Source organism: Lissotriton vulgaris, chromosome 11 (genome assembly GCF_964263255.1).
Source record: "Lissotriton vulgaris chromosome 11, aLisVul1.2, whole genome shotgun sequence".
Taxonomy (NCBI): domain Eukaryota; kingdom Metazoa; phylum Chordata; class Amphibia; order Caudata; family Salamandridae; genus Lissotriton; species Lissotriton vulgaris.
Genome location: NC_141699.1, coordinates 985,380,264 through 985,395,647, shown reverse-complemented (window position 1 = coordinate 985,395,647; position 15,384 = coordinate 985,380,264). Strand labels below are relative to the sequence as shown.

The window sequence follows — 15,384 nt, the reverse complement described above, 5'->3', positions numbered from 1 at the left end:
TTCTTGGTTCTGGCAGAAACAGCTATAGTTGGCTCACAGAGCTTAGACCACCAATATATGGATACAGCAGCACTAGGTCACCTTCCTCAACCTAATTTAGAAAAATAGAGTAAAATTTAATAAACAAAGACATCAAACCACCAAAAATCTGCTGCAAGGAACCGGAGATATGATTTTTAGAACTTTTAAGTCAAAAAAGCACCTAATGGCGCAACGCGCCAGTCACGGTTATCTACTCACGCTAGACCAGGTCCAATTCAAAAGTTAAGGCCTAGAGGTTAGATAGAGGGACCAGGTTTGTCCCAGTGGAAAGTTTACATTCTGACTTAGAAGATTTTCTGGAGAAAAGTTCTTCTCAATGGGTCGGCGGCGGGTTTGGGCTGCGAGATGGATCCGATAAAGGGATTGACAATGGCAGCCAGGTAAACTGCAGGTCCTCAGTGGGAGCCTTGATGCCGGCAGTAAGCTTGGCATGCTTATCGTTAATGGCCAGAAAGCTCAGTGCGAGCAAAGTCTGGATTTTGTGCCCAAGTAGGTCTCGTTGGACGTTGGATGCTGTTCAATGATGGTGTCAGTAAAGTCCCTCTACGTTCAGACATAGAGACTGTTCTAGAAGTCGAAATTTCAGTGAGGGAAACCTGCCTGCGCAGTCCAATGGGCAATCCAACATCGGTGGCTATGGCTTTGGCGTCGGTCCCAGTCTCCGAAGGTTCTCTGGAGGAAAAGTTTTCATGAAGTTTCTAAGTGTCCAGTTTTGCAGGTTTTAGGGTCAGATGAGTACAGTCTAATAACAGCCAGTGGACTGTAACCTTGTGACTACCACTTGGGGTTTAGCACTCATTCACCCAGAGGACACCAGCAGGGTCCAGGGAAAATCCAGTTGCAAATGCTCACTTGGGATCTTGGAAAAAGTAAGGTATTTGCGGTTTTTGTGGACCTGCAGCGTAACTGTTCTTTGCCCTGGGTACAAGAGGGAGACGGCCCGGCCATTGGGGTCTCTTTCCACAATATCATTCACTTTGGAGGAATCCCTCCTGAAAATGTCCCCACCCAATCCATCCAGCATGCTGGTAGAATCCAGTTGCAGAGATTGCGGTGATGCCAAATGGTTTACTCTAGTTGGATATGGTCATTTTATCTTGCAGTACAATTACAAGCAGGAGTCTCAAATATTGGTAAGAGCTGCAATTGACGGCACGGGAATGGTGGACTTCGAGATTTCCCAATACTTGAGTGGATGGTAAAAAAAAAAGAAACGAATAATCAGCCACAAACTTGATACACATGTTTGGAGAAGTCCCACAGCATGAGTTTAACAGGCATAGCCCTGATGAAGTTCTAGTGACAGAACAAAACTCATTAGCTGGGCTGATTTTGCAATGAAGTCTACGATTTGTTAAATGCGGAGTAGACTTTTTACTGGTTATCGATTTGAAATCTTACAAGATGGATTGCCCCAACATAAATGATATTGTTGAAGTAGACAAATACATAACAATAGGAACACTTATGGTGTGCTTCCTTTGCATATTTGGTATTTTCTTTCGTTTATTTGGTCATTTAGGCAATAACATGACCTATGGATGGTTAAGCAACCACAACGGAATGAGTACTGTTGCTTGTGCATGGCTATTAGCAAGGTTGCAATGTTTGCGCATTCAGAATTTCGCCAAAATAAAATCAGCATATCGGTCTTGAGTCTGCTCCAATGGGAACAATCCAGTCTGAACTCCCAGGCTGGATCCTTCCTGAACTAGGCACAAGCAACCCAAGACCAGTTTTCCCCTTATTAGGGCTGGACTGTTCCCATCGGAGCAGGGTCCGTTTTAGGGGTTGGGTAGTTTTTAGGGCTCAGGGGGAGTTGGGGTTGTTTATAGGACAGGGGGCCGGGATTAGGGCTCAGGGCGGGGTCAGGGTAGTGTTAGGGTTGGGGGTAGTTTATAGGGCTCGGGGGGATTGGGTTGTTTATAGGGCAGGGTCTGGGGTTTTAGGGCTCAGGGTGGAGAGGCTGAGGTGTGAGCTTTACCACACATCCCTTTACCAATCATGCCTTTACCACAGAATTGTGTGGTAAATGCATGCATGGAAAAGGAATGCATTGTTCAGGCGTATTCATAGTTTGAGTTGCATTGTAGAGGCACAAATGGTTTAGCCATGCGTGCCTCTGTCATACAACCAGCCCACAGCAATAACAGAGACTGAGATTAATCCAGTGAAACAAAACAGGAGTGGAACCCATAAACCACGTCGGGGTTGGGTATAGTATATACGTAAAAAACAATATCCCAACAGGTATCAGTTCAAAGACAGTTATGCATGTATGTGGAAAGCATTACACAAACAAGAAACAAGGAGACTCAATTGGTTTGTCTAAAGTTTGTTATTCACCAAAATATATAAAAAACAGTTACATAGGGGTATACAGTTAAAGCAGCACTGTATAGAGAAAATCATATGACAACCCGAAGGCACTTGGTGTATAGTGATATATACAAGTGGATCAAGGTGACGACGCTAGTGATCTGAGAGAACCGCGTGAACGGCGCAAGGTGAACAATAGTAAAAAAATAATATACAGTGGTGGCTCAAAGAGTAACAATTTACATCAATTGCATTCATTATTTTCCATTTTTTAGTGAGCCAAACGGAAGAAATATGCCAAAAATTGCTCTGTGGTGTCCACGGCATTTCTTCATACCAACGTGCCGTCCTGCCGTCTTTCCCGCCCGGGACTCAGCCCCTTGCCAGCTGCCACGATTTAATCAGGCGCTGCAACGTTCGCCCTGGACTTTACCCCACACCTCACGTGAATCCACCAGGTGCAGCTCAATTCACTTGACCGCTCCCCCGGACCCGCTCAGAAACACGTCCAGATTCCTCTGATTTCAATCAAGTCACAGAGACGCTGCCGTTCCGTTCGGCTCTCCAGGCAGCCAAGACCCAGGGTGGTGCCTCTTAGCACTCAGCAAATTTGACAACCCCGACCTGAAGAAGATCCCTAGTTAAGAGGATCGAAACGCCGTCGACACCACAGCGCAATTTTTGGCGTATTTCTTCCATTTGGCTCACGAAAAAATTGAAAATATTGAATGCAATTGATGTAAATTGTTACTCTTTGAGCCACCACTGTATACTATTTTTTTACTATTGTTTACCTTGCGCCGTTCACGCTGTTCACTCTGATCACTTGCGTCGTCACCTTGATTCACTTGTATATATCACTATACACCAAGTGCCTTCGGGTTGTCATATGATTTTCTCTATACAGTGCTGCTTTAACTGTATACCCCTATGTAACTGTTTTTGATATATTTTGGTGAATAACAACCTTTAGACAAACCAATTGAGTCTCCTTGTTTCCTGTTTGTGGAATGCTTTCCGCATACATGCATAACTGCCTTTGAAATGATACCTGTTGGGATATTGTATTTTACGTATATGAGATTAATCCAAGCATTCCATCCATCACTTCTTTGTGTACTCTAGGGTGAAAACGCCATCAGAAGTTGGTGTCCACCTTCAAACCTGTGACCTTGTGGCATTATTATAGTAGTTACTGAACTGTTCTTACACATAATAACATGGGCTTCGATTGGAATTCCATAAAGCATATTATCAAGCCCATTATCGCCGCTTTATCAGCAGTTTCTTGCCGATAAAAGCGGCGATAATGTATCGAGCTTTCTTGATAATATGCCCATTAGGGTGATGGAAACACATCCTGGTAAAATCGGAAACCGTGTCCCTCTCCTGCCTTGCCGCAGAGTGTTGGCATGGCAGGCGTGTGTGTGTAGCATGAACGGTCTAAAACGAGGCTCTAAACCAGCACGTAACATGCTTCCAAATATACTACTTTCTTATCTCTGGCAAAAAAAGTCTTGCTCCTTGAAGTGTATTCTAAGCGCTGCAATCAGAGCGGGCAATGCCCTCTGTCCCACTTTACGGTACCATCCCCCGGAATTGCACTTTTGCTCAAGTTTGGAGCCTCATTAAAGCCCGTCTGTGTTCCAGCACACTTTCTTATCTCTGGCGAAAAACGTCTTGCTCCTTGAAGTGTTTACTAAGCACTGCAATCAAAGTGGGTAATGCCCTCAGTCCCACTTTATGGTACTATTCCCCGGACTTGCACTTTTGCTCGCGTTTGGACTGGAGCCTCATGACAGGCCGTCTGTGTCTCCAGCACCCAATGGGGAGCGACTGCCATTACATCTGATTACAATTAGATGATGTAATACGAAGTTGTTACTTACAGTGCTTATAAACAGCATGTGTGATATGAACAGGTATATAAACGAGCATTGGCAAATACAATAGGCCTCGTCTTTTAGCCCTATTGGTTGTGACAATCCGTTTTAGTGGTGATTTACATACTGGTACTCGTAAACATTTTCCCATGGGTCAAAATTATATGGTCTATGATGTGACTGAGGGTCACATAGATGCCAGCAGGATTGGGGTCAGTGGAGAGAAGGATGTAAGGTGGGCGTAGGTGGAGCGAAGCATGTAAATGGTGTGGACTGCGAGAAGTGTAGTTAATTTGAGGATTTCGTTCCATTCCATATTGCCCTCTATATTGGGCCCCTTGTCTACAGAAGAGACACAGATCTAGCAATACCTTGTTACGCTGTGTTTCAGTCAGTATCAATGTACCACACCCTGGGGTAAGCCTTCTCTGCTTTCTATTGCTACCTTTAGCGAGTCAAGTGTGTATTGGAGGTATCTTGATTGCTGAACTGGAATGAAATTGAATCTTCTGCCTCACAATCTCCTTATTTCTTTAGTTTATCTGTAAACAGTAAGAATGTTTATAAACAGACACAGTTAAGGGTTATAAGAACTGACAGAAACCTCCTGCTTTGTTAAGCCTTGCACTATGTGTTTCTGGTAAAAAGAGCATATTGAGTGTTTTGGTTGCTTGTAAAGTCTGTGCACACACTTCCTTTTTTGCTTTTGATTATATCACTGAATATTTTTAGATTCTTGTGAAAAGTCCTCTAAACGTCCGCCTCCACTGTTTTCAGCAGGTTCTATTTAACATCCGTTCTGATGTTTTGTTGAGATGTGAATTACAGATAGTAATACAGTCATCTGTATATATGCTAAAATTGATGAAGACTAGACTTTTCCAGCACTTGGTAGCACTTAATACTGAAGTAAAAGCTGTACTCAATGCAACATACATACACTCCACATAATACCACTCAGTGCCACATAATTATATGCTACATAATAACACTGAGCTCAATGCAACATACACTCCAAATAATACCACTCATTGCCACATAATTACAAGCCACATAATTACACTCTACTGAATGCAACATACACTCCACACAATAACACTCAGTGCTACTTAATTACACGCCACATAATTACACTCTACTTAATGCAACATAAATACTCTCCAGATAATACCACTCATTACCACATAATCACACATCACAATTATACCGTATTCAATGCAACATAAATACACTCCACATAATACCACTTAGTGCCACATAATTACACTCTACTCAATGCAACATAAATACACTACACATAAATGCACTCTATGCCACATACCACTAATCAACATAAATGCACTCCACACCATGACACATTTTCACTAAGCATAATTTCACTCAACACCACAGTTCCAGGCCACACAGTTCAACTCCACAAATCCAATACACACCTCATAATTGCACACCAAACAACATATTTCAACTCCACAATCCACAACGTACCTCCAATTCACACCATACAGTGGCACCACCTGAGCACCAAACATCACTCACCACCACCATTTTGCATCATCGCACCACCTAAGCATCACCTAAACATCAACTAAGCATCACGACAGTCTGCCCTCGGAATCTGGCATCTGTTGATTCTCCCCTAGTGTCCGTCCTCTGCTTGTGTCCTAATTAAATTACTGTTTTCCAACCTCCACTCCCCTGTTATTTATCCGCTCCCCCATAAAAAAAAATATAACAAACAAGTTTGAGAACAGGCAGGAAGAAATTGCCAGCAGTGCAAGTACAAAAAAACTAGAATACATTTTTAATGTTTAAATCTTTTTGACTCAGGTTGTTCAGTTGTATATAATGGCACCTTGGTTTGTTTAAAGGTAACAAAAATGCTTAACACTTTTTAATATACATTTTCAACATGATGCACAGCAGCCACAATGCTCTACAACATAGCCAAAAGTTCTGGCTAAACACATAAGGTACCGAAGTCGAGACCTAATGGCTATGCCAATGCTTGTTCTTGTTTGGGGGGTATATGCAGAGGGTGGTATGGATGGGTGGCAAGAGGCCAAGTATATTTGTCTTGTTTGGGGGTATATGCAGAGGGTGGTATGGATGGGTGGCAGGAGGCCATGTATATTTTTCTTGTTTGGAGTGGGGGTATATGCAGAGGGTGGTATGGATGGGTGGCAAGAGGCCAGGTATGTTTTTCTTGTTTGGGGGTATATGCAGAGGGTGGTATAGATGGGTGGCAAGAGGCCAGGTATGTTTTTCTTGTTTGGGGGTATATGCAGAGGGTGGTATGGATGGGTGGCAAGAGGCCAAGTATATTTGTCTTGTTTGGGGGTATATGCAGAGGGTGGTATGGATGGGTGGCAGGAGGCCATGTATATTTTTCTTGTTTGGAGTGGGGGTATATGCAGAGGGTGGTATGGATGGGTGGCAAGTGGCCAGGTATGTTTTTCTTGTTTGGGGGTATATGCAGAGGGTGGTATAGATGGGTGGCAAGAGGCCAGGTATGTTTTTCTTGTTTGGGGGTATATGCAGAGGGTGGTATGGATGGGTGGCAAGAGGCCAAGTATATTTGTCTTGTTTGGGGGTATATGCAGAGGGTGGTATGGATGGGTGGCAGGAGGCCATGTATATTTTTCTTGTTTGGAGTGGGGGTATATGCAGAGGGTGGTATGGATGGGTGGCAAGAGGCCAGGTATGTTTTTCTTGTTTGGGGGTATATGCAGAGGGTGGTATAGATGGGTGGCAAGAGGCCAGGTATGTTTTTCTTGTTTGGGGGTATATGCAGAGGGTGGTATGCATGGGTGGCAGGAGGCCAGGTATATTTTTCTTCTTTGTGGACATATGCAGAGAGTATTATGGATGGGTATCAGGAGGCCAAGTATATTTTTCTTGTTTCGGGGTATATGCAGAGGGTGGTATGGGTGGGTACCAGAAGAGCCAGGTATATTTTTCTTGTTTGGAGTTTTTATGCAGAGTGTGACATGGATGTGTGGCAAGAGACCATGTATATTTTTCTTGTTTTGGGGAGGCTATATGCAGAGGGTGGTATGGATGGGTGGCAGGGGGCCAGATATATTTTTCTTGTTTGTGGGGTATATGCAGAGTGTGACATGGATGTGTGGCAAGAGGCCTTGTATATTTTTCTTGTTTGGGGGAGGGTATATGCAGAGGGTGATATGCATGGGTGGCAAGAGATCACGTATATTTTTATGTTTGGATTTGGAAAGGAGATACGTTTTCAGAGGGTGTGGGGTACAAGGAGGTGAGGTACGTGTTTTTATTTGGGTTAGGAGGGGGTATTTTAAGTGGGGTGCATTGGGAGGAAGGAGGCCAGGTTTTTAAGTTTTTCTTTTTACATATTACATATTACATACAGCTCCCTCCATGCTCCTCAATGCTCATCACTGTATATTTTTAGATTCTTGTGAAGTCCTCTGAATGTCCCCCTCCACTGTTTTCAGCAGGTTCCATTTAACATCCGTTCTAATGTTTTGTTGAGATGTGAATTATAGATAGTAATACAGTAATCTGTATATATGCTAAAATTGATGAAGACTAGACTTTTCCAGCACTTGGTATCACTTAATACTGAAGTAAAAGCTGTACTCAATGTAACATAAATAAACTCCACATAATACCACTCAGTGCCACATAATTATATGCTACATAATAACACTGCACCCAATGCAACATACACTCCAATTAATAACATTCAGTGCCACATAATTACAAGCCACATAATTACACTCTACTGAATGCAACATACACTCCGCACAATACCACATAGTGCTACTTAATTACGCGCCACATAATTACACTCTACTTAATGCAGCATAAATACACTCCACATAATACCACTCAGTGCCACGTAATAACATGCCACATAATTACACTCTACTCAATGCAATATAAATACACTCCACATAATACCACTCAGTACCACATAATTACACACCACGTAATTACACTCTACTCAATGCAACATAAATACTCTCCAGATAATACCACTCAGTACCACATAATCACACATTACAATTACACTGTATTCAATGCAACATAAATACACTCCACATAACACCACTCAGTGCCACATAATTACACACCACATAATTACACTCTACTCAATACAACATAAATACACTGCACATAAATGCACTCTATGCCACATACCACTAATCAACATAAATGCACTCCACACCATGACACATTTTCACTAAGCATAATTTCACTCAACACCACAGTTCCAGGCCACACAATCCAACTCCACACATTTTCAATACACACCTCATAATTGCACACCAAACAACATATTTCGACTCCACAGTCCACAACGTACCTCCAATTCACACCATATAGTTGCACCACCTGAGCACCAAACATCACTCACCACCACCATTTTGCATCATCGCACCACCTAAGCATCACCTAAACATCAACTAAGCATCACGACAGTCTGCCCTTGGAATCTGGCATCTGTTGATTCTCCCCTAGTGTCCGTCCGCTGCTTGTGTTCTAAATAAATTTCTGTTTTCCAACCTCCACTCCCCTGTTATTTATGTCCCGCTCCCCCATAACAAAAAATATATAACAAACAAGTATGAGAACAGGCAGGAAGGTTGCCAGCAGTGCAAGTACAAAAAAAACTAGAATACATTTTTAATGTTTAAATGTTTTGACTCAGGTTGTTCAATTGTATATAATGGCACCTTGGTTTGTTTAAAGGTACCAAAAATGCTTAACACTTTTTATTAAACATTTTCAACATGATGCACAGCAGCCACAATGCTCTACAACATAGCCAAAAGTTCTGACTAAACACATAAGGTACCAAAGTGGAGACCTAATGGCTATGCCAATGCTTGTTCTTGTTTGGGGGGTATATGCAGACGGTGGTATGGATGGGTGGCAAGAGGCCAAGTATATTTGTCTTGTTTGGGGGTATATGCAGAGGGTGGTATGGATGGGTGGCAAGAGGCCAGGTATGTTTTTCTTGTTTGGGGGTATATGCAGAGGGTGGTATGGATGGGTGGCAAGAGGCCAAGTATATTTGTCTTGTTTGGGGGTATATGCAGAGGGTGGTATGGATGGGTGGCAGGAGGCCAGGTATATTTGTCTTGTTTGGGGGTATATGCAGAGGGTGGTATGGATGGGTGGCAAGAGGCCAGGTATGTTTTTCTTGTTTGGGGGTATATGCAGAGGGTGGTATGGATGGGTGGCAGGAGGCCAGGTATATTTTTCATGTTTATGGGTATATGCAGAGGGTGGTATGCATGGGTGGCAAGAGGCCAGGTATATTTTTCTTCTTTGTGGGCATATGCAGAGGGTATTATGGATAGGTGGCAGGAGACAATAAATATTTTTCTTGTTGGGGGGGGTATATGCAGAGGGTAGTATGGATGGGTGTCAGGAGGCCAAGTATATTATTCTTGTTTGGGGGGTATATGCAGAGGCTGGTATGGGTGGGTACCAGAAGAGCCAGGTATATTTTTTTTGTTTGTGGTTTATATACAGAGTGTGACATGGATGTTTGGCAAGAGGCCAGGTATATTTTTCTTGTTTTGTAGAGGGTATATGCAGAGGGTATATGCATGGGTGGCAAGATATCACGTATATTTTTATATTTGGATTTGGAAAGGAGATGCTTTTTCAGAGGGTGTGGGGTAAGAGGAGGTGAGGTACGTGTTTTTATTTGGGTTAGGAGGGGGTATCTTAAGGGCGGTGCATTGGGAGGAAGGACGCCAGGCTTTTAAGTTTTTCTTTTTACATCTTCTATACTAATATAAGAAAGAGAGAACCCAAACCTTTGAGGCGGGTAATCTGAGGAACCACAGCACCAATCACAACACCCAATACAGCGTTGGAAAGGGCAGTTGCAGCAGAAGGACATAGGCTATGCAGACGCCCACCATATACATTTAAAAGGTAAAAGAACTGTGTCAGCAAAGTAGTAACTTGTGGGCGTGTCTGCATTGTGCTGGGGGCGTGACAAACTCTGGGGGCGTGTGGTACGTTCCGCTCTTCATGCCATGTCTCATATCGTGTGCTGTGGGCGTGTGCTGGGCGCGGGATTACGGAAAAAAATAAGCGAGCGTTGTGCCCAATATTTCATTGTTTTTACTTCCCAGGTTCTGTACATTCCAGCTCCGGGTGTGCTTGACCAGAGCTCCCAGTGACGTGCACCTGCTTTACTGTATGGAGGTCAGGCATGGCGCTATTCCCAAGGGCCGGAAGGAGCGCACACAGGGGCCATTGTGCAGGAAATGTAATCTCGCTTTAACTTCCGGTGACCCCTGAAGCGCACACTGGAGATTTTCCACTTCTGTTGCGCACAGGCCTCGCGCCACGCACATCCGGACACAAGGCCCGCCTCCACGGAAATAGCAAGAAAGGGACTATCCCTCCCCCGGGAATATGTGATGATATTCCACAAACCAACATCCTGCATACCATCACTCTGCAATTTTTATAATGCGGGACTATTACTCCGCAAAGACATCATTCCTAAAACTTTTACAACGCATATGACTTTATCACACATGCCATTATAACGCAAATGCATGTGTTGTAAAGTCATATACATTGTAAAAGTACATTATTAAAACATCAAATATATGTTTGTATATATGTGTATTTATATACATATATATATATATATACATTTTTTAATTTAATTTAAACATTTATTCTTTTAAATAGCATTATTTATATTATTTTTATTTAATATTTTATTACCCTTTACACCCTAAGAAATTAATCCCACCCTGCTCCCTTTAAATACCCCTGCACCCCATAATCATAACCCACCCTTACCCCCAAAATACCCCAACACCCTTAAACACTAACCCATCTTAACCCTATAAATATACCCTGTACCCCAAAACCCAAACCTATCCCTAAACCCTAAACTTACCCCTGTACCCCAAAACCCAAACCTAGCACTGAACCATATAAATACCCCTGTACCTCAAAACCCAAACCTACCCCTGAACCCTAAAAATACCCCTGTACCCCCAAACCTAGCCCTGAACCCTAAAAATACCCCTGTACTCCAAAATCCAAACCTACCCCTGAACCCTTAAAATAACCCTGTACCCCAAAACCCAAACCTAGCCCTGAACCCCAAAAATAACCCTGTACCCTAAAACCCAAACCTATCCCTGAACCCTAAAATAACCCTGTACCCCAAAACCTAAACCTAGCACTGAACCCTAAAAATACCCCTGTACCCCAAAACCCAAACCTAGCCCTGTACCCTTAAAATACCCCTGTACCCCAAAACCCAAACCTACCCCATAACCCTAATACCCCTATACCCCAAAACCCAAACCTAGCCCTGAAACCTAAAAATACCCCTGTACCCCAAAACCAATACCTATCCATAATCCCTAAAACTACCCCTGTACCCCATAACCCAAAACTATATCTGAACCCTTAAAATACCCAAACACCCCAAAACATATACCTCAGTACCCCAAAACATATACCCCTATACCCATACTTACCTTATCCAAACATTTTAAAAAACATGCTTTTATCATTCATGCATTTTCAACAAATTTTGTTGTAAATGTATGGGTGGTAAAAGCATATAAAATGTAATGCCATGCGTTATAATGGCATTGCGGAGTCATGGTACTTTTGTAATGAAAGTATGCGGAGTGATGGTATGCGGAAAGAAAGTTGCGGAATAATGGGTCTTTACCCTCCCCCGGTAAGTACATTGGTGGCACGGCGGCCCACATCTCCAGCAACATACTCATATTTTTTCACCACCCATTTGAAAAATGCACAGGTCTCTCTCATTGATGGCCAGCACCGACATACACTTTTAGACACACCTCCCGCCACAAGTTCTAGAATTGCGAACTTTAGAGCTGGGGAGCTACGTTCGAATCTCGGCATCAGCTCAACATCCTGTGGTTCCAGGCAAATCGCTTTGTCTCCCCATGCCTACCACAAATGAATGTGTTCTTCTGTAATGTAAATTGTGCTCATGCCATGTTCGCGCTATATAATATTGCGAGGAAAAATAACGTAGGGAAACTCGAGTTCACACACTACTGAACGCGCACTCTTAAGTGCATCAGCAGTGCACTGTGAATCGGAGCGTTTCACAGGCCTGCCACAGATAAGAAATGCTATCAAAACGAAATCCTACAAAACAATATACTACTGGCCGGCAGCAATTCATACCCGGACAACGTCGGGACGGGCTACTAGTATTCCATATAGCTCCCTCAATGCTCCTCTTCCCCCCCCTCCAACACCCCCCCCCCCCCACCCCTCCCCAGCGTATATGTTGGATGCAGGGTCAGATGATTTGGGAGGGCCATATAGCACAAAAAATATATAGATTGGTGAAAATATGAGTTACGGTGATTTTTTTTCACTTTGGGGTTACTGGCGTCACAGATGACGCGAACTTTGCTCTCGTTGCCTATTTGATGTCACTCATAACCCCTTGGTGAAAAACATCCCCATCATTCACACGTTATCCAGCTACAATTCTATATGTACCCTACTGAATTTTGTGCAATAAAAGCACCCACATATGATGTGTGAACAGTCACAGAATAACAGTCTTCTGGGCACTCGCAGACACAAAACGTGTAATGCATGTGAGATAGATTGCGGAATACAAGATTTACACAGGAAACGGCCTGTCGTAAAATGAGTGAAAATGTGTGTCAAGAGCACAAAACAATCTAAAAAACGCGTCTGGTGTGTCAATGAAGGGTTGACGTATACAGGGTAAGAATCCTGATAGGAGGAAAGAAACTGCACGAAAAAAGTATGGAATGAAATGTTCGCTTTAAACCCGAGCATACGCAAGTTTAGTTTACCCATAGGTGTGAAAGCCTCAGTCAACTTATTTAGCAGGTCCTACATTTTCTGTCACGCTTTATGCCTAAGATGCGTCACAAAACCAATAAATACACGGAACTAATTTTCAAAACTGTATTTAAGCATTAGAAGACGTGCATTGTATGTTGTGCCCCTTTCGTTGCTTTGCTTCCTATCCTCGCAAACCAAGAGTTGCTCAGCGAGACATTTGAACTGCATTTGCGTCACGAAACACGAGTGCGTTGTTAGTTGTCACATACATTCAGAGTGACCTCTATGAGAGAGATTCCGATCTGCCTGAATGCGCCCGGCTGCGTCTCTGGATAAATGTCCTTCCGCACTTTCCTTGTGATGCAACTACTTTAGAATGTTAGGTGGCTGCTAGCTCCTACACTTTAAATGCCCCCGCTTCTGGGCGCTGTTGGTCATGAAAGTCTCGTTGAAGGCGTGAGCTTGTAAAGGCTTCTGAAAAGATCTCTGAGCAGTGCTTTAAATGAGCCGGTACTATCCTGTACGGAGTACCGGCACTTTTTTTTATTTTGAAAGGGAGAGTACCAGCACTTTTCAAGAGAAATTCAATACCTTTAATTGGAGAGTACCAGCACTTCTCAGGAAACAAGCAGGTACTCTGGTTTCAGAGTACCTGCACGTCTATTTTTCCATTTCAAGCACTGCTTGTGAGCAAATAAAATTACATCACTAAATCAAACTGGCAAGCAGAAAAAAGCTCCACGATGCACACTTGTGAGCAAAAGGGGGCTGTCTGAAGCGGACTTGTGAACAGGGGAAGTTTCCTTAAAGTGGGCTTATGTGTAGTGAAGGCTCCCGTAGCTAGGCCTGCGGGTGGTGAAAGCTTTCTAAAGCAGATATTTGCATAGACAAAGAAAACAGATTTGTCAACGTGGGGGAAGGCCCCTCAAATGGGAGTAGGAAAGGTTCTCTCTACCGAGGAACTGTGATCAGCCTAGTGCTTCTGAAAGCAGACATCTGAGCAGCGTCTCCTAAAGCGCACTGGGAGCGGAGAAAGGTTTAAAGCGCCTGTCTCAGCTCCCAGCGCTTTACGTGCGGGGAGGGAGGGGGATGAGGGAGGGGGGGGGGGGGGGGGTTGGCTGTCGAACGCTTTCTTGCGCGCAGGGAAAGGGGCCATGGCTGAGACTTGTGAACGGGGAAAGGCTCCATGAAGTGGACTTGTGAGAAGTGCGTCCTTCAGCATACATGCCACGAGGGAAAGGTTTCCTAAAGGGGATGTATGCTCAGGAAAGTAGACCCGCGAGAAGAGAACGTTTCCTTGAAGTGAGAAGAAAACAGCAGAAGAAATATGATGTGGGAGGGACGCCAGAAAGTACTTTCAGAGCCTGGAAAATGAAGATTAGAGGAGAGAATTGCTCTCTAAATGGACCGGTGCGGACGGACAGCCGCCAGAAGCAGAGCCCTGGGTGGGGGGATGTCTCCAGAAGTGGCCCTGGGACAAGGGGCAGCGCCAGACACTTTGCTCAACTCCCCATCCGCTGGCTCATAGGAGACACGCATATCTTGGCTTCACCGTAACCCTAGTGACCCCCCCCCCCTCCCTCGGGTCAGCAGGTGCACAGCTTACCTTCACCGTGGCCTTGGTCACCTCCCCCAGGGTCACCAAGTTGTTGGGCGAAGCGGCGAGATAGTTGAGATAGTGGACGGCCACCCTGGCCGTCTGCCGGGCATGTCTGTGGGACGTGGGGATGTCCAGGACTGAGTCCGACTTGAGGGGGAACGGCAGTAACCTAGCGGCGCACAGGGACAGGAGCCCGCAGAGGGCGGAGAGGCAGAGGTACCCCTGCATGGCTGGGCGGAGGGAGGGTCGCTGTGCCAAGGTAACAGAAGAGAGACGTCCGTGAACTGCTGCAGGTCTTCAGACTCACTCCTCGGGAGCTCTGCGAGGGTTCGCTGCTCTTATGCAACAGGGCGCACACACGGCCCTCCGGCCCTCCTCCGGCCCGCCTCCCGAGGTGGCTGTCACCGCCAAGAAACGGCCCTCTTCGCCCACCCCATTGGCATCACCTCGCTTACTTCACGCATGCCGCGGCGCAGCGCTTTGCACTTTGACGTAGCACGTTCTATGTGTAACGATACTCGCCCTTTCCAGACCACGTATAATCCGTAGCATCCCGCGAGAACAGGGGTTTAAGTGGGCCGGGTCCTGCCGGAGCTCAGCACCGGCAGTTCTAAAAAGCAGGTGCCGAGACGAGTCCCTCTCGGGATATCCAATTTGCCCTCACCCTCTGTGTAAAAAAAATCTAAAGTCTGCAGCAGT

At 44.6% G+C, this 15,384-nt stretch overlaps 1 protein-coding gene across 1 annotated transcript in view; it reads right to left on the bottom strand.

The window, feature by feature from the left end:
- The window catches only part of LOC147683817 (retinoic acid receptor responder protein 1-like), a 54,971-nt gene extending 39,974 nt beyond the window's left edge, over window positions 1–14,997 (bottom strand). The window contains exon 1 of the mRNA XM_086944221.1: window positions 14,692–14,997. Within this exon, the coding sequence (XP_086800347.1) occupies window positions 14,692–14,913 (222 nt within the window). The 5' untranslated portion in view covers window positions 14,914–14,997. The remainder of the gene's footprint in view (window positions 1–14,691) is intronic.
- Window positions 14,998–15,384: the final 387 nt, after the last annotated feature.